Here is a 23,916-nt window from a genome sequence, read left to right on the forward strand (position 1 = left end):
AAAATGTATTACAAGTCTAAAATGACTGAGTCCAGAAGTCAAATTCTTTCTACAATGCAAGATATTTGGCGTTCCACAAATCCCATTTTATATGGTATTTACGGAGGAAATTGTTGTTCAAAGCGAACCTTTTTTCAATGGCGCTGTGGAGTTGAATTGTATTAATAATATCCGAAAATGTTGGTGTTTGGGATTTTTTCCACCACAATGCAATTGAATTTTTAATCACCAGGAATATATGAATAATTATATATTTAATTGAAGGGTCAACACTCTTGAGTCCTATTGAGAAGAGCGCCATTTGTGGCGTAACTATGAGTTTGATATGTGTAAGAGAATTAATGTGTAGTGTAGCGTCTTTCCAGAGTTTCTTTATTTTTGAGCACGTCCAGAAAATGTGATATAAGTTAGCAGCTGATCCACATCCTCTCCAACAAAGGGGGGAGTTACCTCCATTGATGTGTGAAAGTCATATCGGTGTGAAATACCACCTTGTGATCAGTTTATAAAAGGACTCATAGAGGGGAATGGAAATATTTGATGCATAAGAGTGCTTGATAACATTTTCCCATGTTTCTGTTGAAAAAACTCTATTCAAGTCAGATTCCCATCTTCGAAGATAAATATTTTTAGTCTCATTAGTATCTTTATTGAAGTGGCTGTAGATGTTTTTAAGAGTCCATCTGTTTTTATGATTAGTGTTTTCGAATAGGGAAGAAATTATTGTCTAAGTTTAGGGATCTACTTGATAATTTTTTGGATATTTTCTTTTAAGATTAAATAAAATAAAAATTGGGAGGAAGGCGGGTTATAAATACGTTTGATTTCGCTATATGAATAGAATGATTCACCATTGTAAATGTTGCCTACAGTGTTTATTCCAGCTTTTGACCAAATAGATGGGATCGAAATTTTATAAATTATAGCTATTAGAGATATGGGACAGTTCTTAATTTGACTTAACCTCGAACCTCCCCTCCCCGGCCTAGTCAGTGACTTCCATGCTGACAAGACCGCTTGAAAAATGGGTTGATGATGCTCCTTTTGAGCTGGTCCTAGTAAATATCGAAAAATGCAGTCCTGTAAAGACGTATTATTGTTTTAAGTTATTTCTAGGTCCAGCCAGGCTACCTGGGAATTGTCATGAAACCGGTTTTGGCTATGCCTAATCATAGAAGTCTGGTAATAGGCCAGGATATTTGGCAAGGCAATGCCTCCCCTGCTTTTCTTTTTATAAATAACGTCGTTAGCTACCCTCGCCTTTCTGTTATTCCAAATAAAGGATTTTATTAAGTTTTGCATCTTTATTAACCCCTTCCTGACCTGTGACACAGCGTATGCATCATGAAAGTCGGTGCCAATCCGACCTGTGACGCATATGCTGTGTCACAGAATGATCGCGTCTCTGCAGATCCGGCGAAAGGGTTAACTCCCATTTCACCCGATCTGCAGGGACAGGGGGAGTGGTAGTTTAGCCCAGGGGGGAAGGGTGGCTTCACCCCCCCCATGGCTACGATCGCTCTGATTGGCTGTTGAAAGTGAAACTGCCAATCAGAGCGATTTGTAATATTTCACCTATTATAACTGGTGAAATATTACAATCCAGCCATGGCCGATGCTGCAATATCATCGGCCATGGCTGGAAACACTGATGTGCCCCGACCCCACCCCACCGATCGCCCCCCGAGCCCTCCGATCTGTCCTTTACACTGCTCCGCTCCCCTCCGTCCTCCTGTCCGCTCCCCCCCGTGCTCTTGTCCGCTCACCCCCGTTCTCCAATCCCACCCCCATGCTCCAACCACCCCCCTGCACTCCGATCCACCCCCCCTGCAGTCCGATCCACCCCCCGATGCTCCAATGCACCCCCCCGTGCTCCGATCCACCCCCCGTGCTCCGATTTACCCCCCATACTCCGATCCACCCCCCCGTGCTCCCCCCCACCCCATCATACTTACCGAGCTTCCCGTGGTCCGTCTGTCTTCTTTCCTGGGCGCCGCCATCTTCCAAAATGGCGGGCGCATGCCGGCCGGCAGATTCGTTTCAAGTGCATTTTGATCACTGCGATAAAACCTATCGCAGTGATCAAAATAAAAAAAATACTGAATGACCCCCCCCTTTGTCACCCCGATAGGTAGGGACAATAATAAAATAAAGATTTTTTTTTTGTTCCACTAAGGTTGGGGTAAGAACTAGGGTTAGGGTTAGGGTTTCGGTATGTGCACACGTATTCTGGTCCTCTGCGGATTTTTCCGCTGCGGATTTGATAAATCCGCAGTGCTAAACCGCTGCGGATTTATGGCAGATTTACCGCGGTTTTTCTGCGCATTTCACTGCAGTTTTACAACTGCGATTTTCTATTGGAGCAGTTGTAAAACCGCTGTGGAATCCGCAGAAAGAAGCGACATGCTGCGGAATGTAAACCGCTGCGTTTCCGTGCAGTTTTTCTACAGCATGTGTACAGCGATTTTTGTTTTCCATAGGTTTACATTGAACTGTAAACTCATGGGAAACTGCTGCGGATCCGCAGCGTTTTCCGCAGCGTGTACACATACCTTTAGAATTAGGCCATGTGCACACGGTGCGGATTGGCCGCTGCAGATTCGCAGCAGTGTTCCATCAGGTTTACAGTACCATGTAAACCTATGGAAAACCAAATCCGCTGTGCCCATGGTGCGGAAAATACCACGCGGAAACGCTGCGTTGTATTTTCCGCAGCATTTCAATTCTTTGTGCGGATTCCGCGGCGTTTTACACCTGTTCCTCAATAGGAATCCGTAGGTGAAATCCGCACAAAAAACACTGGAAATCCACGGTAAATCCGCAGGTAAAACGCAGTGCCTTTTACCGGCGGATTTTTCAAAAATGATGCTGAAAAATCTCACACGAATCCGCAATGTGGGCACATAGCCTTAGGGTTGGAATTAGGGTTGTGGTTAGGGTTAGGGGTGTGTTGGGGTTAGGGTTGTGGTTAGGGGTGTGTTGCGGTTAGGGTTGTGATTAGGGTTATGGCTACAGTTGGGATTAGGGTTAGGGGTGTGTTGGGGTTAGTGTTGGAGGTAGAATTGAGGGGTTTCCACTGTTTAGGCACATCAGGGGTCTCCAAACGCAACATGGCACCAACATTGATTCCAGCCAATCTTGTATTCAAAAAGTCAAATGGTGCTCCCTCACTTCCGAGCTCCGACGTGTGCCCAAACAGTGGTTTACCCCCACATATGGGGTACCAGCATACTCAGGACAAACTGCGCAACAATTACTGGGGTCCAATTTCTCCTGTTACCCTTGTGAAAATAAAAAAATCATTTTTGAGGAAAGAAAAATGATTTTTTATTTTCACGGCTCTGCGTTGTAAACGTCTGTGAAGCACTTGGGGGTTCAAAGTGCTCACCACATATCTAGATAAGTTCCTTGGGGGGTCTAGTTTCTAAAATGGGGTCACTTGTGGGGGGTTTCTACTGTTTAGGCACACCAGGGGCTCTGCAAACGCAACGTGACACTCGCAGACCATTCCATCAAAGTCTGCATTTCAAAAGTCACTACTTCCCTTCTGAGCCCCGACGTGTGCCCAAACAGTGGTTTACCCCCACACATGGGGTATCAGCGTACTCAGGAGAAACTGGACAACAACTTTTGGGGTCCAATTTCTCCTGTAACCCTTGGGAAAATAAAAAATTCTGGGCTAAATAATTATTTTTGAGGAAAGAAAACGTATTTATTATTTTCACGGCTCTGCGTTATAAACTTCTGTGAAGCACTTGGGGGTTCAAAGTGCTCACCACACATCTAGATAAGTTCCTTTCGGGGTCTAGTTTCCAAAATGGGGTCACTTGTGGGGGGTTTCTACTGTTTACATAGTTACATAGTTACATAGTTATTAAGGTTGAAGGAAGACTATATGTCCATCTAGTTCAACCCATAGCCTAACCTAACATGCCCTAACATGTTGATCCAGAGGAAGGCAAAAAAACCCCATGTGCAAAGAGTAAGCTCCACATTGGGGAAAAAAATTCCTTCCCGACTCCACATACGGCAATCAGACTAGTTCCCTGGATCAACGCCCTATCAAGGAATCTAGTGTATATACCCTGTAACATTATACTTTTCCAGAAAGGAATCCAGTCCCCTCTTAAATTTAAGTAATGAATCACTCATTACAACATCACACGGCAGAGAGTTCCATAGTCTCACTGCTCTTACAGTAAAGAATCCGTGTCTGTTATTATGCTTAAACCTTTTTTCCTCCAACCGCAGAGGATGCCCCCTTGTCCCTGTTTCAGGTCTATGATTAAAAAGATCATCAGAAAGGTCTTTGTACTGTCCCCTCATATATTTATACATTAAAATGAGATCACCCCTTAGTCTTCGTTTTTCCAAACTAAATAGCCCCAAGTGTAATAACCTATCTTGGTATTGCAGACCCCCCAGTCCTCTAATAACCTTGGTCGCTCTTCTCTGCACCCGCTCCAGTTCAGCTATGTCTTTCTTATACACCGGAGACCAGAACTGTGCACAGTATTCTAAGTGTGGTCGAACTAGTGACTTATATAGAGGTAAAATTATATTCTCCTCATGAGCATCTATGCCTCTTTTAATGCATCCCATTATTTTATTTGCCTTTGTAGCAGCTGCCTGACACTGGCCACTGAATTTAAGTTTGTCATCCACCCATACACCCAGGTCTTTTTCATTGACGGTTTTGCCCAGAGTTTTAGAATTAAGCACATAATTATACATCTTATTACTTCTACCCAAGTGCATGACCTTACATTTATCCCCATTAAAGCTCATTTGCCATTTATCAGCCCAAGCTTCTAGTTTACATAAATCATCCTGTAATATAAAATTGTCCTCCTCTGTATTGATTACCCTGCAGAGTTTAGTGTCATTTGCAAATATTGAAATTCTACTCTGAATGCCCCCTACAAGGTCATTAATAAATATGTTAAAAAGAAGAGGGCCCAATACTGACCCCTGTGGTACCCCACTGCTAACCGCTACCCAGTCCGAGTGTGCTCCATTAATAACCACCCTTTGTTTCCTATCCCTGAGCCAGCTCTCAACCCACTTGCACATATTTTCCCCTATCCCCATTATTCTCATTTTATGTATCAACCTTTTGTGTGGCACCGTATCAAAAGCTTTTGAAAAGTCCATATACACTACATCCACTGGGTTCCCTTGGTCCAATCCGGAACTTACCTCTTCATAGAAACTGATCAAATTAGTCTGACATGAACGGTCCCTAGTAAACCCGTGCTGATACTGGGTCATGAGGTTATTCCTCTTCAGATACTCCAGTATAGCGTCCCTTAGAATGCCCTCCAGGATTTTACCCACAGTAGAGGTTAAGCTTACTGGCCTATAGTTTCCGAGTTCAGTTTTTGTTCCCTTTTTGAATATTGGCACCACATTTGCTATACGCCAGTCCTGTGGCACAGACCCTGTTATTATGGAGTCTTTAAAGATTAAAAATAATGGTCTATCAATGACTGTACTTAATTCCTGCAGTACTCGAGGGTGTATCCCATCCGGGCCCGGAGATTTGTCAATTTTAGTGATTTTTAGACGCCGCCGCACTTCCTGCTGGGTTAAGCAGGTGACATTTAATTGGGAATTTTTATCCCAATCAGGGATTTAGCCACATCAGGGGCTCTGCAAACGCAACGTGACGCCCGCAGAGCATTCCATCAAAGTCTGCATTTCAAAACGTCACTACTTCACTTCCGAGCCCCGGCATGTGCCCAAACAGTCGTTTACCCCCACATATGGGGTATCACCATACTCAGGAGAAACTGGACAACAACTTTTGGGGTCAAATTTCTCCTGTTACCCTTGGGAAAATAAAAATTGCAGGCTAAAAGATCATTTTTGAGAAAATATTTTTTTTTTTATTTTCATGGCTCTGCGTTATAAACTTCTGTGAAGCACTTGGGGGTTCAAAGTCCTCACCACACATCTAGATTAGTTCCTTTGGGGGTCTAGTTTCCAAAATGGGGTCATTTGTGGGGGATCTCCAATGTTTAGGCACACAAGGGCTCTCCAAACGTGACATGGTGTCCGCTAATGATTGGAGCTAATTTTCCATTTAAAAAGCCAAATGGCGTGCCTTCCCTTCCGAGCCCTGCCGTGCGCCTAAACAGTGGTTTACCCCCACATATGAGGTATCGGCGTACTCGGGAGAAATTGCACAACAAATTTTAGGATCCATTTTATCCTATTGCCCATGTGAAAATGAAAAAATTGAGGCGAAAATAAATTTTTTGTGAAAAAAAAGTACTTTTTCATTTTTACAGATCAATTTGTGAAGCACCTGAGGGTTTAAAGTGCTCACTAGGCATCTAGATAAGTTCCTTGGGGGGTCTAGTTTCCAAAATGGAGTCACTTGTGGGGGAGCTCCAATGTTTAGGCACACAGGGGCTCTCCAAACGCGACATGGTGTCCGCTAACGATGGAGATAATTTATCATTCAAAAAGTCAAATGGCGCTCCTTCCCTTCCGAGCCTTACCATGTGCCCAAACAGTGGTTTACCCCCACATGTGAGGTATCGGTGTACTCAGGAGAAATTGCCGAACAAATTTTAGGATCCATTTTATCCTGTTGCCCATGTGAAAATGAAAAAAATGAGGCTAAAAGAATTTTTTTGTGAAAAAAAGTACTTTTTCATTTTTACGGATCAATTTGTGAAGCACCTGGGGGTTCAAAGTGCTCACTATGCATCTAGATAAGTTCCTTGGGGTGTCTAGTTTCCAAAATGGGGTCACTTGTGGGGGAGCTCCAATTTTTAGGCACACGGGGGCTCTCCAAACGTGACATGGTGTCCGCTAAAGAGTGGAGCCAATTTTTCATTCAAAAAGTCAAATGGCGCTCCTTCCCTTCCAAGCCCTGCCGTGCGCCCAAACAGTGGTTTACCCCTACATATGAGGTATCAGCGTACTCAGGACAAATTGGACAACAACTTTCGTGGTTCAGTTTCTCCTTTTACCATTGTGAAATAAAAAAAAGTGTTGCTAAATATAATCTTTGTGACTAAAAAGTTAAATGTTCATTTTTTCCTTCCATGTTGCTTCTGCTGCTGTGAAGCTCCTGAAGGGTTAATAAACTTCTTGAATGTGGTTTTGTGCACCTTGAGGGGTGCAGTTTTTAGAATGGGGTCACTTTTGGGTATTTTCAGCCATATAGACCCCGTAAACTGACTTCAAATGTGAGGTGGTCCCTAAAAAAAATGGTTTTGTAAATTTCGTTGTAAAAATGAGAAATCGCTGGTCAAATTTTAACCCTTATAACTTCCTAGCGAAAAAAAATTTTGCTTCCAAAATTGTGCTGATGTAAAGTATACATGTGGAAAATGTTATTTATTAACTATTTTGTGTCACATAACTCTCTGGTTTAACAGAATAAAAATTCAAATTGTGAAAATTGCCAAATTTTCAAAATTTTCGCCAAATTTCCATTTTTATCACAAATAAACGCATAATTTATTGACCTAAATTTACCACTAACATGAAGCCCAATATGTCACGAAAAAACAATCTCAGAACCGCTAGGATCCGTTGAAGCGTTCCTGAGTTATTACCTCAAAGGGACACTGGTCAGAATTGCAAGAAACGGCTAGGTCATTAAGGTCAAAATAGGCTGAGTCATGAAGGGGTTAAGGAGGAGGAATGGATCATCAGAGGCAGGGTTCGAAATAAGTATAGAATTTTTGGCAAAATGATGTATTTCATCACCAGGATTTTACCTAATAGAGACAAGTTTAAGAATTTGAAGTGGGCAAAGTCTTTGGATATAGTTTTAGTCAGGTTGTCTATATTCGTAGGGATTAACAGGTGGAATTTATTTATTAGTGTGATTCCTAAATACGCGATCTCTTTGTCGTCCCATAGAAAATTAGTATGCTGTTCAATTTCTTGGATCAAGTTATGGTTGAGGCAAAAAGGTAGGATTTTAGATTTCTGAGGATTGAATTTAAAGTATGAAATTTTCGAAAAGGAGTCCAAATCTGATTTAAGGGCAGTAATTGATTTTAAAGGGTCCTTAATTGTTAAAAAGATATCATCAGCGAATAAGGTAATTTTATGCTGGCGGTGTGGGGTATCAAATCCCGTAATTGAATTATTTAATCAAACCTTTTCAGCCAATGGCTGACCCCATTTTGGAAACTGGACCCCCCAAGGAACTTATCTAGATGCCTAGTGAGCACTTTAAACCCTCAGGTGCTTCACAAATTGATCCGTAAAAATGAAAAAGTACTTTTTTTTCACAAAAAATTTCTTTTCACCTCAATTTTTTCATTTTCACATGGGCAATAGGATACAATGGATCCTAAAATTTGTTGAGCAATTTCTCCCAAGTACGCCGATACCTCATATGTGGGGGTAAACCACTGTTTGGGCACACGGCAGGGCTCGGAAGGGAAGACGCGCCTTTTGACTTTTTGAATGGAAAATTAGCTCCAATTGTTAGCGGACACCATATCGCATTTGGAGAGCCCCTGTGTGCCTACGCATTGGAGCTCCCCCACAAGTGACCCCATTTTGGAAACTAGAACCCCCAAGGAACTTATCTAGATGCATACTGAGCTTTTAAACCACCAGGTGCTTCACAGAAGTTTATAATGCAGAGCCATGAAAATAAAAAATAATTTTTCTTTTCTCAAAAATGATTTTTTAGCCTGGAATTTCCTATTTTGCCAATGGTAATAGGAGAAATTGGACCACAAATGTTGTTGTCCAGTTTGTCCTGAGTACGTAGATACCCCATATGTGGGGGTAAACCACTGTTTGGGCGCACGGCAGGGCTCAGAAGGGAAGGCACGCCATTTGGCTTTTTAAATGGAAAATTAGCTCCATCATTAGCGGACACCATGTCGCGTTTGGAGAGCCCCTGTGTGCCTAAACATTGGAGATCCCCCACAAATGACCCCATTTTGGAAACTAGACCCCCAAAGGAACTAATCTAGATGTGTGGTGAGCACTTTGAACCCTCAAGTGCTTCACAGAAGTTTATAACGCAGAGCCATGAAAATAAAATAAAAATTTCTTTTCTCAAAAATGATTTTTTAGCCCGCAATTTTTTATTTTCCCAAGGGTAACAGGAAATTTGACCCCAAAAGTTGTTGTCCAGTTTCTCCTGAGTAGGCTGATACCCCATATGTGGGGGTAAACTACTGTTTAGGCACATGCTGGGGCTCGGAAGTGAAGTAGTGACGTTTTGAAATGCAGACTTTGATGGAATGCTCTGCGGGCGTCACGTTGCGTTTGCAGAGCCCCTGATGTGGCTAAACAGTAGAAACCCCCCACAAGTGACCCCATTTTGGAAACTAGACCCCGAAAGGAACTTATATAGATGTGAGGTGAGCACTTTGAACCCCCAAGTGCTTCACAGAAGTTCATAACACAGAGCAGTGAAAATAATAAATACGTTTTCTTTCCTCAAAAATAATTTTTTAGCCCAGAATTTTTTATTTTCCCAAGGGTTACAGGAGAAATTGGACCACAAAACTTGTTGTCCAGTTTCTCCTGAGTAAGCTGATACCCCTTGTGTGGGGGTAAACCACTGTTTGGGCACACGTGGGGGCTCAGAAGGGAAGTAGTGACTTTTGAAATGCAGACTTTGATGGAATGGTCTGCGGGAGTCACGTTGCGTTTGCAGAGCCCCTAGTGTGCCTAAACAGTAGAAACCCCCCACAAGTGACCCCATTTTGGAAACTAGACCCCCAAAGGAACTTATCTAGATATGTGGTGAGCACTTTCAATCCCCAAGTGCTTTACAGAAGCTTATAACGCAGAGCCGTGAAAATAATAAATACGTTTTCTTTCCTCAAAAATAATTATTTAGCCCAGAATTTTTTATTTTCCCAAGGGTTACAGGAGAAATTGGACCCCAAAAGTTGTTGTCCAGTTTCTCCTGAGTACGCCGATACCCCATGTGTGGGGGTAAACCACTGTTTGGGCACACATCGGGGCTCAGAAGGGAAGTAGTGACTTTTGAAATGCAAATTTTGATGGAATGGTCTGCGGACGTCACGTTGCGTTTGCAGAGCCCCTGGTGTGCCTAAACAGTAGAAACCCCCCACAAGTGACCCCATTTTGGAAACTAGACCCCCCAAGGAACTTATCTAGATATGTGGTGAGCACTTTGAACCCCCAAGTGCTTCACAGACGTTTACAACGCAGAGCCGTGAAAATAAAAAATCATTTTTCTTTCCTCAAAAATGATGTTTTAGCAAGCAATTTTTTATTTTCTCAAGGGTAACGGGAGAAATTGGACCCCAGTAATTGTTGCGCAGTTTGTCCTGAGTATGCTGGTACCCCATATGTGGGGGTAAACCACTGTTTGGGCACACGTCGGGGCTCGGAAGTGAGGGAGCACCATTTGACTTTTTGAATACAAGATTGGCTGGAATCCATGGTGGCGCCATGTTGCGTTTGGAGACCCCCTGATGTGCCTAAACAGTGGAAACCCCTCAATTCTAACTCCAACACACCCCTAAACCTTATCCCAACTGTAGCCGTAACCCTAATCACAACCCTAACCCCAACACACCCCTAACCACAACCCTAATTCCAACCCAACCCTAACCCTAAGGCTATGTGCCAACGTTGCGGATTCGTATGAGATTTTTCAGCACCATTTTTTAAAAATCCACGGGTAAAAGGCACTGCGTTTTACCTGCGGATTTACCACGGATTGCCAGTGTTTTTTTGTGCGGATTTCACCTGTGGATTCCTATTGAGGAACAGGTGTAAAACGCTGCGGAATCCGCACAAAGAATTGACATGCTGCGGAAAATACAACGCAGCGTTCCCGCGCTGTATTTTCCGCACCATGGGCACAGCGGATTTGGTTTTCCATATGTTTACATGGTACTGTAAACCTGATGGAACACTGCTGTGAATCCTCAGCCAAATCCGCGCCGTGTGCACATAGCCTAATTCTAAAGGTATGTGCACACGCTGCGGAAAACGCTGCGGATCCGCAGCAGTTTCCCATGAGTTTACAGTTATTATTATTATTATTTTAATACATTTTTATAGCGCCATTTATTCCATGGCGCTTTACATGTGAACGGGGCAAATATAGACAAGTACAATAAACATGAGTTAAACAAGGCACACACAAGTACAGGAGGAGAGAGGACCCTGCCTGTGAGGGCTCACAGTCTACAGGGGATAGGTGAGGATACACTAGGAGAGGGTAGAGCTGGTCATGCGGCGTTTCAGTAGACTGGAGATCACTGTAGGTTGTAGGCTTGTTGGAAGCGGTGGGTCTTCAGGTTCCTTTTGAAGGTTTCCGTGGTAAGCGAGAGCCTGATGTGTTGGGGTAGAGAGTTCCAGAGTAGAGGGAAAGCACGGGAGAAGTTTTGGATGCGGTTGTGGGAGGAAGAGATGAGAGGAGTAGAGAAGGAGATCATGAGACGATCGAAGGTTGCGTGTAGGTAGGTCTCGGGAGACCATGTCACAGATGTATGGAGGAGTCAGGTTGTGAATGGCTTTGTATGTCATTGTTAGTGTTTTGAACTGTAGCCTCTGGGCAATAGGAAGCCAGTGAAGGGCCTGGCAGAGAGAAGAGGCTGGGGAGTAACGGGAAGACAGGTGGTTTAGTTGGGCAGCAGAGTTTAGGATGGATTGGAGTGGTGCCAGAGTGCTAGAGGGGAGGCCAAAGAGTAGGAGGTTGCAGTAGTCGAGGCGGGAGATAAGGGCATGTACTAGTGTTTTTGTGGTTTCTTTGTTAAGGAATGTACGGATCTGGGAAATGTTTTTGAGTTGGAATCGGGAAGAGGAGGCAAGTGCTTGAATATGTGGCTTGAAAGAGAGGATAGAGTCAAGGATCACCCCGAGGCACCGAGCGTGTGGGACCTGGGAAAGTGAGCAGCTATTGACATTGATGGATAGGTCGGGTGGAGGGATAGAGTGAGGTGGGGGAAAGAGGATGAATTCTGTTTTGTTCATGTTCAGTTTTAGAAAACGAACAGAAAAGAAGGATGAAATAGCAGACAGACATTGTGGGATTTTGGTCAGTAAGGAAGTGAGGTCGGATGCAGATAGGTAGATCTGCGTGTCATCAGCGTAGAGATGATATTGTAAACCATGGGATTCTATGAGCTGTCCCAGGCCGAAGGTGTAGATGGAGAAGAGTAGGGGTCCTAGAACTGGGCCTTGGGGAACACCGACAGACAGGGGGCAAGATGAGGAGGTGGTGTGGGAGAGGAAGACACTGAATGTCCGGTCTGTTAGATATGATGAGATCCAGGATAGGGCCAAGTCTGTGATGCCAAGAGATGAGAGAATCTGTAACAGGAGGGAGTGGTCCACAGTGTCAAAGGCAGAAGTCAGGTCCAGGAGGAGGAGGACAGAGTTGTGTAGAGTAGATATGTGAATATTACCATAGACTTTAATGAGTATGCAAACTATGTGCAAACACCACGGATAGAACACATACGTGATTCTCGGACATCTGAATAAGGTTATTAGTCTCACAGAGACAACCTCTTTTTAAAACGAAGATTAATGATCATCTGATCACTGTTGTAACTTCTCTGCCTTCTGTCAAGCATGCAAAAAGAGTCCTTAGCCACTCATTTACCCTTATTTTTTTTGGCACAATCTGCAATAGGTGCCTTAGCCAAAGACTCTTAGGTGGGGGAGGCAACCCTTTTAAAAAAAACTATTGAGAATGCAATGAATGCAGACAGATGAAAATAAAATGACCCATAAAGATAGAAGATGGATAAACAAAGAAGATGGGTAAACAAATTATGTCATATGAGAAAGTAGTGCAGCCTCTTTACTGATGTGTTCGGATTTTATTTTCGAATTCTCAAACTCATGGCATCATTGTGTTTCCTATTCTCTTGTCTGTGTGCAGGGTGCAGAGGGACAACGCGGTTCTCAAGGACTAAGTGGTCCATCTGGTCCTCCAGGGCCTCCTGGAATACAGGTAATTTCAGGTTCCTTTTTAGAAAATGTAATGGCCTATCTAGTAGCAATTACTCAGCTGTATTTGCAACTCTTATCACTAATTGGAGAGAGATGCGCATGTGTGACCAGCTTTCTTGTCACTGCAGTTGGAGCGCCAGTCAAAATGGGGGCTCAGGGGGACCCACATTTTTAGATAGGTGATAATCCCAGAAGTGGGGCCCTCATCCATTAGACATTAATGGCATATGACTGTCATGGGGAGACACTTTAACATGTGATGTACTAGAATAGCATTACTCTAATTCTGTAACAATTTATTTAGGGACCTCCTGGAATTGAAGGTCTAGATGGAAAAGATGGGAAACCTGGTGCAACGGTATGTACTAGAGTCAGATGTTTGGTTGTAAATAGAATTACATGACTGATATTTACGGATGAGACACTATGTCTTGGTTTGTGAAGTGGTGTTTTTTTCCAACATTTCCTCATCCCCAAAGTTCAACATGACTGATGTTTGGACACTTGTTAAATTGAAAGTTGTCAGGTTCAATATATTCGGTAGAAAAGCTAGTTGGCTTGCATGCTACATGTATGTATATATTTAATAACCAAATACTTATGTATGGTTGTTACATGCAGACATCTTTTTATTTTATGGCAAGCCTGACATTTTGCATTTTTTTTATTTTAATTTATATTATTCCATTTTAGTGAAAACTTTTTTAGACGGCCACCAAAAATTGCATTGAAAAGTGGTCTTCCAGGGTATAATCTTCTCAAAGAAGATAGTCAATATGCATAATATTTGTTGGAAAATAAATGTCACATAATATCTGGTCTTGATGAGAAGGCGGTCCTCTCAAAGAGTATTTCTCATACGTCTACTCCATTACAGTGGATGAAGTAACTTTATTCTGTTTTTATTGCCCTGCATTATTATAAGCTACTGAGTGTCTGGGGTGCTGTATTACAAAAATGGGAAGATATGGCATCTTTTAAGTGGTTTGTTTGCACACTCTTGCCTGAAACCATTGATAACTATTATTTTTTCTTTCTTGTCTTCTATTCACAGGGAGTACCAGGTCCTCCAGGTCCTCCTGGAATTAAGGGCCTTCCAGTGAGTTAAAGCATTGGTATTCATTTAACATTGCTTTGGTGACTTCATCTACTTACTTGTACTTACTTTGTTTACATAAATGTTGTGTTCCATAAATTCAAGACATATGTGTCCTCAGCAAAATTTTGAGGCAGAAACTTACATTTCTGCTCTGAATTGGCGTTGGTGGTGCTGTAGGGTCACAAGTAGATCAGCCACATACAGTAGCCTGTGGTTTGCTACCTTAATTCTAGTCGGAAACTACTTATTAACTGGTATGCCACTTTTTTTGAGGAGTACTTGAATTTCATATCTAGATACAAAAATTCATTGGCCTTATGAATGGCAATTACATTTTTCCACTAAAACAATAGTCCATGTTGTGTTGGCAGATTTTATATGTATTTTGTCTTAGAAACGCGAAGAAATCCTTGTTAATATCTGCCATTTGAGCATACCTACACTGATTGTAATTTATAATTTAGTTATAAATTTAATTTTAAAATGTATCATTTTGTGCAGTTTTAGACACAAATTTTGAGAATTCCAACACAATTAAATGCAATCTGTAAGATTAGTTGATGGAAATATTAATTACATTTTAAAGTTATTTTACTATTGGTTTGGGATGTTTGTATAGGATTATGCATCAAAGATGAGATGTTTGACAAAATGAATTCATAATATTTTTATTCTAGGGATTCAAAGGAAAAACAGGTCACATGGGCCTGCCAGGAGCAAAGGTACAATAATTTACCACTATTGATCAACTTTCTCACCTAGTAACACAATAATGAATGCTAAATTCTCATTTCTTAATCTTTGTCTTAGGGAGATTGTGGGCCTGCCGGACCTCAAGGAAGTCCAGGAAGGCCGGGAGCAGAGGCAAGCTCACAGCTTCAGTTATTATTTTCCTACAGCTGTAGATGATCTATGTTTGTGATAAAGGCTACAAATAACATTTCTGTTTAGGGTGATCCTGGTCCAATGGGTCCACAAGGACGTCCAGGTCCTCCAGGTCATCTAGTAAGTACACAAGTATCATTTGTAACGTGATACATGCACTTCTGATGTCCACATTGTGAAGTATTTGTAACCTTAATTTTAGGGAAGTGCAGGAAGCCCAGGGCAACCAGGCAGCCCAGGACCTCCAGGGCTGGTAAGGTCTTATAATAGTCTTATCATTAGAGAATATTCAAAAATATGAAAATAATTCATCAATATTTTATTTACTTTCACATTCTAGGGAATGAAGGGAGAACGAGGACCCTCTGGTGAAAGAGGTTTGATGGGTCTTCCTGGGGAACCAGGAGCCCCAGGACATCCTGGCCCTGTTGTAAGTATCACAGTGATGACAAAGACCATCCATCAATTTGTGAGCAATGTCAGTAGTGAATCTGCAATCAGAAATCAGATTTGTAAAAATGTAAAGTGGTTGTTCTGCATTAACATGTTATTGAGTTATCCTATCCATGGTATAGGTCATCAATATGAGATTGGTGGGGGGTCCGACACCATTCTAACCGATCAGCTGACACTTGGTACAAACACCACAGCTCTGTACATTGTTTAGGGGCTGCTGCTGAGTACTGCGGTTCACTTCCCTTAGAGAACAGTGCCAGTCAACTCACTGTCAATGTAACATGAATCAGAATGACCTGTACAATAAATAAAACAATGATGCTGGATTTGCTGTTTTTTTCATTACCTCACCCAAAACTGATTATTCATGTTCATAAAGGCCCGACCAGGGTTTGCCCATTAAGAGTACAAACAAAAGGGAATGTTAAGTAAATATGTTGAAAGTATTTTCTTGCTTTCATTAGGGAGAAACTGGAGCAGATGGAGCACCAGTGAAAGAGGTATGTAATGTTTAAAAGGTTTTGTCAATGTATTTGCAGGTAATGAAGCAATAATTATATGTATACATTTATCACCATGGATACAATAACCAAGTATGTCTACATTTTATAATGGAAATGAGATGCCCGCCAGGGCCGTGGGGTACCTTGTACCGGGTCCGGTATTAACAGGGGAATGTCATGGTGGCGACCCGGTCCGTGACCCTGGGCACCCATGTAAAAGGGATATTGATTACAGTTTGTGTTCGTGATGCCACCTGTGGTATTCGGTCAGTGGGGACTGAGCTGCTTTAAGGGGTCCACTGGGGTGATATTATGGCAGCTAGATGGTATTACTTCCAGGTGAAGTATATGCCCAGGGCTCCCGGGGTGTAGATGGAAGATGATGGTGAATGGTGCAATAATAGTAGATAGAACAACAGGAAATGACAGAACATAAATGACCCCTGGACAAAGCTCACTTAGTACTCGTGGGTGTATGCCATCCGGACCCGGAGATTTATCTATTTTAATCTTATTTAGCCGGTTTCGCACCTCTTCTTGGGTTAGATTGGTGACCCTTAATATAGGGTTTTCATTGTTTCTTGGGATTTCACCTAGCATTTCATTTTCCACCGTGAATACCGTGGAGAAGAAGGTGTTTAATATGTTAGCTTTTTCCTCGTCATCTACAACCATTCTTTCCTCACTATTTTTTAAGGGGCCTACATTTTCAGTTTTTATTCTTTTACTATTGATATAGTTGAAGAACAGTTTGGGATTAGTTTTACTCTCCTTAGCAATGTGCTTCTCTGTTTCCTTTTTGGCAGCTTTAATTAGTTTTTTAGATAAAGTATTTTTCTCCCTATAGTTTTTTAGAGCTTCAATGGTGCCATCCTGCTTTAGTAGTGCAAATGCTTTCTTTTTACTGTTAATTGCCTGTCTTACTAATTTGTTTAGCCACATTGGGTTTTTCCTATTTCTAGTCCTTTTATTCCCACAAGGTATAAACCGCTTACACTGCCTATTTAGGATGTTCTTAAACATTTCCCATTTATTATCTGTATTCTTATTTCTGAGGATATTGTCCCAGTCTACCAGATTAAGGGCATCTCTAAGCTGGTCAAACTTTGCCTTCCTAAAGTTCAGTGTTTTTGTGACTCCCTGACAAGTCCCCCTAGTGAAAGACAGGTGAAACTGTACAATATTGTGGTCGCTATTTCCTAGATGCCCGACCACCTGCAGATTTGTTATTCTGTCAGGTCTATTAGATAGTATTAGGTCTAAAAGTGCTGCTCCTCTGGTTGGATTCTGCACCAATTGTTGATCAAGAGAAAGGCTTTGGAGACCTCCTCTGACCACAACTTGGGATTTGCTCCCTTCTTGGTGAGGGCAACCAAGGGAGCTACCAAAGTTGAGAAGTGTGGAATGAACTGGCGATAGTAATTAATGAACCCCATAAAGCACTGCACCACTTTAAGAGAATGGGGTTCCTGCCAGTCCATTACAGCCTGTAGCTTGGCAGGATCCATAGCCAAACCCTGGGCAGAGATGATATAACCAAGGAAAGGCAAGGACTCCTGCTCAAACACACACTTCTCCAACTTGGCGTAGAGGGAGTTTGCCCGTAAGAGGTCGAAGACTTTGCGAACATCTCTCCGATGGGAGTCAATATCTGGAGAGAATATGAGAATATCATCCAGATAGACTACGACCGAGGTGGTGAGCATATCCCAGAAGATGTCGTTCACAAAGTCTTGGAAAACGGCTGGGGCATTACAGAGCCCGAAGGGCATCACCAGATATTCATAGTGCCCATCCCTGGTGTTAAAAGCCGTCTTCCATTCATCCCCCTCACGGATGCGAATCAGGTTGTAAGCACCCCGCAGATCTAACTTTGTAAATACCCTCGCTCCCCGTAGCCTATCAAACAGCTCAGATATCAGGGGTAGTGGGTACTTGTTCTTAATGGTGATGGCGTTAAGACCCCTGTAGTCTATGCATGGACGTAAGTCTCCAGTCTTCTTCTGTACGAAGAAGAACCCAGCCCCTGCCGGTGACACTGACTTCCTAATGAATCCTCTTGCCAGATTCTCTTGGATGTACTGAGACATTGCCTCCGTCTCCGGGAGAGATAACGGATAGACTCGACCCCGGGGAGGCTCAGCACCAGGCAAGAGGTCAATAGGACAGTCATAGGGGCGGTGAGGCGGAAGGGTCTCCGCAGCTCTTTTGGAGAACACGTCTGCATAGGGCCAATAGTGCTTGGGGAGAGAGGAAAGATCTGCGGGTACCTGTGTAGTAGCAACCCGAATGCACTCCCTCTGACATCTACCCTCGCAGGATTTACTCCATCCCAAAATTCTCCCAGAGGACCACTCAATATGAGGAGAATGGTAGCGAAGCCATGGTATCCCCAACAGGACCTCATCAATTCCCTCAGGAATGACTAATAGGGAGATTATCTCCTGATGTGATGGAGACACAGAAAGCGTGAAAGGAATGGTTTGGTGGGTAATCTGTGAGGGTAGTGTTGACCCATTTACCACTCGAACGGTTACAGGCTTGGCGAGCATCACCAAGGGTATTGCGTGACGCTGGGCAAAAGAGGAAGACATAAAATTACCCTCTGCCCCAGAATCCACGCATAGCTCGACCATAAGAGTGGATGGGCCTATGGTAATTGTCCCCTTGAAGGACAACTTTGAGGCAAACATTGCCGTGTCTAGTGTACCTCCTCCAACTGCCACTAGACGCTGACGTTTCCCTGACCGCTGAGGACCCTTGGAGGCAAGATGTCCTGACTGCTGGCAAACATGACGGACCCTATGTGCACGGGCGGACTGAGATTTGGATCCCGCTCGTGTCACCTCTAAGGCCTCATGTGACTCAGATGCCTGGATTGGAGATTCCAAAGGTTTGGCGAAGGTGGGAGCCAGCCGAAACCTCTGCCTACACTGGGCTCGCTCTAACCTCCGTTCGTTAAAACGGAGGTCAATACGAGTAGAGACAGTTATTAACTCCTCCAGTGTGGCAGGAATCTCCCTAGTGGCCAGAGCGTCCTTAACGTGATCAGCCAGGCCCCTCCAAAATATGGGGATAAGGGCTTTATCTGACCACTCCAGCTCAGAAGCTAAAGTACGTAAGCGGACGGAAAAATGGCTGACCAAGGACTCACCCTGAGTTAATGCCAGTAGTTGGAGCGCTGTGTCATGGGTGACTTGAGGTCCTAAAAAGACCTTTTTCAGAGTGCTCAGAAACAATGGAGCACTCTGCACCACATGATCACCACGCTCCCACAGCGGCGTAGCCCACTCCAACGCCCTGTCCGGCAAGAGAGAGACAATAAATCCCACCTTAGCCCGCTCTGTAGGAAAACGTGCAGCCAGGAGCTCGAGGTGGATAGAGCACTGACTCACGAATCCCCTACAAGTTTTGCAATCTCCAGAAAATTTTTCTGGCAACGGGAGGCGAGATAATGTCGGAACAGGGGTGGCAGTGGACAAGGTTGCTGCAGCCACGCTAGCAGCCTGTACAGCAACTGCGGTAACATCCACAGCTGAGGTTGAGCTCTCGAGAGCCGTCAACCTACCCTCCAGCTGCTGGATATACCGCAAAGATTGCTGAATGTCCGCCATTTACTAGCCAGACCTTGGCGCTAGTATTATGTTAAGGACTGGCGGAACGCACCAAGTGTAAGATGATATGGAACTAGGTGCGTTCGCAGTCTGAGGTCCACCGTGCAGGTAAAAACCCTGCTGCTAGTAAAGATGGACTATATGGTGGGACTATAAGAATACACACACATGGGTTAACTCCACCCTGTGTGAAGGAAGCGACCCTGTTGCGTCACAGGACCGCGGTACCGCACATAGAGCGCTAGCAAGGAGTCTCTAATCTCAAACCCGAGACTGAGGATTTGAGTTCAGAAGATCCCATGCGCTCGACACCGCAACTGGGGTGTCAGAGAAACATAAATAATAATATATAAGGCACGAGAGTGCGTGCGGTGCCGCACTGACGGACGCCACTAACCACCCAGGCTTGGGTAAGGAAAGCGCAGAGAAAGCGCACGGCGCCGTACTGGCGGACACAGCAACTGGACGCTGTGATGTGTGTTACGTGCAGATGGCTAGTCGGGCGCTAGATAGCTACCATCATCCGCGAGCAGTCAACAACACTAGGGAGGGATATTTAGGAGCTTTCATCCTTCGACATACATCCATCTACACACACACATATATCAAAGACAATACTAGCGCATGGCCGTGCGGTCATGCGCAGCTTATATAGTTGCAGCACAGGAAGCTGCTACCAAAGTTTTGCCCTTTCAGGACCTTCCTGGAGGACCAATGGGATGCGCTGCAGTACCTGAGCATGTGACCCTTGACCTCCAACGGGAGATCTTGCCCTGGGCATGCTCAGTGTGTGTAAATAAGGACTTAGTCCCAGAGAAGCCTGCTCGCCGCAGATCAGTGCAGGGTACCATAGGAAAGCCAGAAAAGGCAGTAGTGACCCTATGCACAGAATCAGCTTCAGCGAGACGCTGGGAGCGACGTCTCCGCTGAGCAGACCCCACTGCGGCCGATGCAGAATGGGAGACCGCAGCAGACACGGATCGAGATTCCCCCTGTGCAGCAGAGGAAACTCGACTCCTAACACAGGTGACCACAAATTACATCACCACAATTTTCAAAACATATTTTTTTTGTTAGGAAGTTATAATGGTTAAAAGTTGACCAGCGATTTCTCATTTTTACAACAAAATTTACAAAACCATTTTTTGGGGGGACCACATCACATTTGAAGTGACTTTGAGGAGTCTATATGTCAGAAAATACCCAAATTGACACCAGTCTAAAAACTGCACACCTCAAGTTGATAAAAACCACATGTCAGGAAAATATGAATTGTTTACCATTGTTCTGGGGACATGGCCAAAGCTGGCCTACTATTCCTCCCACCATTGGTTTCCTCTCTCTGTGATTTTCCACCCCTCAGTCCTTCAGGCAAATGGTCAGTGTGGAATGCGAGTTGTATTGCCTGCTAGGACTAGCAGAGCTGAATGTGTTTCCCCCAAAAAAATCATCTCTTTGTCTTCTAAGCATACCACTCAAATTCAATAATGCACTTTAACCCCAGAAATGGGCACTAGGGGTTACATATGGCAGCGTTTTGCGGTGTTTAGGGCCATCAGAAACCTGGGAAATGAATTTCTGCCGACTAGCAAATCACAGACATACCGTGTTTGGACTCTAAAGAATGGTAAAATCGTAGAAGAAAATACAATGCCAATATTGTTGGCCTGTGAGCTTTCAGGCCAAAGATATGAAGAAAAGGAGTTATCCATAACTTTACAAGCTATGCGTACCTCCCAGAAAACAGCCCATATGTGAGGTCAGCAAAGTGGGAGTTCTTAGTTTTATGGCCGAAGCATAAAACAAGAATGTCCATGTTCGGCAGTCATTCAGAGCCAGGAGAGACAGCTGAAACACCATGCTGTGGTACTGGATAATTTCTTTGGGATGTCTCCTCCCCTTTATCGACACGTCATACATGTGACTGATATTTAGTAAGTTTCATATTTTCATCCTTTTTATTTCATAACTGTTTGTACATAATTGTATTTTGTCTCTTTTGTAATATCATTTGTATCTTTTGTAAACACTGACAATTTTTTCTGGAGTAAATTTATTAATTTGCTAGCTTTCTTCTTACTCTATGAGCGATTCGCCACGTACTCCGAAAATTCACGTTACCAAACGAGTGTCCGATCCATCTATAAGAGGTCGGTGGTGGCAGCATAGTTTTCATATTTATGTGGTGTTGGGGACTTGGTGGTGAATGGATCAAGGTATATATAAGATCCTATCAGGAACCGGTGGTATATATACATCCCGTCACATCACGAGCTGCAATACTTGACATAAATTAGAGCAGCTGCACCCTTTTTCTTATCCTTTGTCAATAAACTTATTGTCCAGCAGAGCAGGGGGTGCCAGATAGTTGAAAGTCCCTGACTAAAAGTGAAGTTTTCTTGAAACCACATTAAAGAAGTTTATTAAACCTTCAGTTAGTTCACAGGAATTAATGGAACATGGAAGGAGAAAACAAACATTTAACTTTTTTCCACAAACTGTCCTTTAGACCCACATCTTTTTTCATTTCACAAGGGCAACAGGAGAAAATGGACCATACAGTTTGTTGTGCATTTTCTCCTAAGCATGATGATACCTCATATGTGGCGGAAACCACTGTTTAGGTCCACGGCAGGGCTCAGAAGGGAAGGAGTGCCATTTGACTTTTTGAATGTAAAATTTGCTGGAATAATTAGCAGACGCCATGTCGCGTTTGGAGAGCCCTTGATGTGCCTGAACAGTGGAAACCCACCACAAGTGACACCATTTTGATATCTAGACCCCTCTGGGAACTTATGTAGATGTGTATTGAGCACCTTAAACCGCAGGTGCTTTACAGAAGTTTATAATGTTGAGCAGTGAAAATAAAAAAAATCACAGTTAGGGTAACAGGAGAAATTGTGTAACATCCCTACCGGCATCACTGCATGGCTTCCCATCTCCTCTCTTACTTACCACTCCTGGCCATGCTGTGAGTTCTGTCTTCTGCGGGCTCCATGCTCTGGGGCTCATGTTCTTGCTTGTTGCATGCTTCCTGGCTGAGTGCTTAGGGCGGCAGCCCCGGCACTTCCTGTTTCTTATAGTGACTGTGTGCACCATCCTAATGTGTCCCCTGCCAATTGCCAAGAGGCATCAGGTACTTAAGGCATTCCCACCCCTAGGGGGATGCCTGAGCAACTTACTTCCTCAGTTAGTGGCTTGCTGCTGAGGCGCCAGGTCCCTTCTTGCTTTTTTCTCTTGTGTCAGCCACCCAGAGGGTCTTCGTACTCTGGCCTGTACCTGTGTTCTGTGTCTCATGTTTCAGCCACCCAGGGGTATTCGTACCCTGGACTGAGTCCTTGTTTCTGTGCCTTGTCCCATTCCTGACCCTGTCTGAACATAGTCCTATACCTGTGTCCATTTGTATCCCTGTCTGTAGCCTTTCCTATTCCGCTGTGTGTTTCCTTGTGTTCACTCCTTATCCTCTTTGCTCTGCCTCCTGCAGCTTTGCTCTTTGCTCCACCTCCTGCAGCTCTGCTCTTTGCTCCGCCTCCTGTGGCTCTGCTCTTTGCTCTGCCTCCTTCGGCTCTGCTCTTTGCTCCACCTCCTGTGGTTCTGCTCTTTGCTCTGCCTCTTGCAGTTCTGCTCGTTGCTCTGCCTCCTGTAGCTCTGCTCTTTGCTCTGCCTCCTGTGGTTCTGCTCTTTGCTCCATCTCTTGTGGTTCTGGTCTTTGCTCTGCCTCTTGCGGTTCTGGTCTTTGCTCCACCTCTTGCGGCTCAGTCCTGCTCTCCACATCGTGCGGTTTTGCTCTGCTCCTGCTCCGTACCCTGTGTGTCCTTGTCCCTCCAGTCTGTACTGTTTCCTACCTGCTCCCTTATCCTACTCATTCCAACCTGTGTTCCCATGTCTCCTGAAACAGTTCCTGTCCCTCCAGTCTGAACTGGTTCCCATCTGTTCCCTACTTTTACCTGCCTATGTGCCTGTCCTACCCGAACCAGTTCCAATTCCGCTAGTAATGCCCGCCTGCCTGGCTGCCTAGAGTGCCAGCCGTGCCTGCCCACCTGCCTGCCTAGAGTGCCAGCTGTGCCTGCCTGCCTAGAGTGCCAGCTGTGCTCGCCTGCCTGCCCAGAGTGCCAGCCATGCCTGCCTGCCTGCCCATAGTGCCAGATGTGCCTGTCAAAAGTGCCAGCTGTGCCCGCATGCCTCCCAAGAGTGCCAGCCGTGCCCGCCAGAGTACCAGTCGTGCCGTCTGCACTTGCCTGCACTTGTTATTAGTGTTTAGTTCTTCAGTGTGATCAGCTGCCACAGCCAGACACAGCCCTGGAGTGGTACCTGGCAGCTACCTGCCGCACAAACCTGACCTCACCATCAGAAGCTCCAGTGAACACCTTCCATGGTAGTCTGGCTTGTGGCACAGTGGGGCCACAATCCCATACTCGCG

General features: G+C 44.2%; 1 protein-coding gene across 1 annotated transcript; it reads left to right on the forward strand.

Annotated features, from left to right (window-relative positions):
* The first annotated feature begins 12,778 nt into the window (after nt 1-12,778).
* Nucleotides 12,779-22,830, forward strand: LOC138671718 (collagen alpha-1(XVI) chain-like). The gene is made up of 10 exons (XM_069759871.1): nt 12,779-12,940; nt 13,244-13,297; nt 13,994-14,038; nt 14,716-14,760; nt 14,849-14,902; nt 14,990-15,043; nt 15,126-15,176; nt 15,264-15,353; nt 15,844-15,879; nt 22,801-22,830. The coding sequence occupies exons 1-10, from the start codon at nt 12,794-12,796 to the stop codon at nt 22,828-22,830; spliced, it is 606 nt and encodes a 201-aa protein (XP_069615972.1). The 5' UTR covers nt 12,779-12,793.
* The last annotated feature ends 1,086 nt before the right edge of the window (nt 22,831-23,916 follow it).

Source organism: Ranitomeya imitator, chromosome 3 (genome assembly GCF_032444005.1).
Source record: "Ranitomeya imitator isolate aRanImi1 chromosome 3, aRanImi1.pri, whole genome shotgun sequence".
NCBI lineage: Eukaryota > Metazoa > Chordata > Amphibia > Anura > Dendrobatidae > Ranitomeya > Ranitomeya imitator.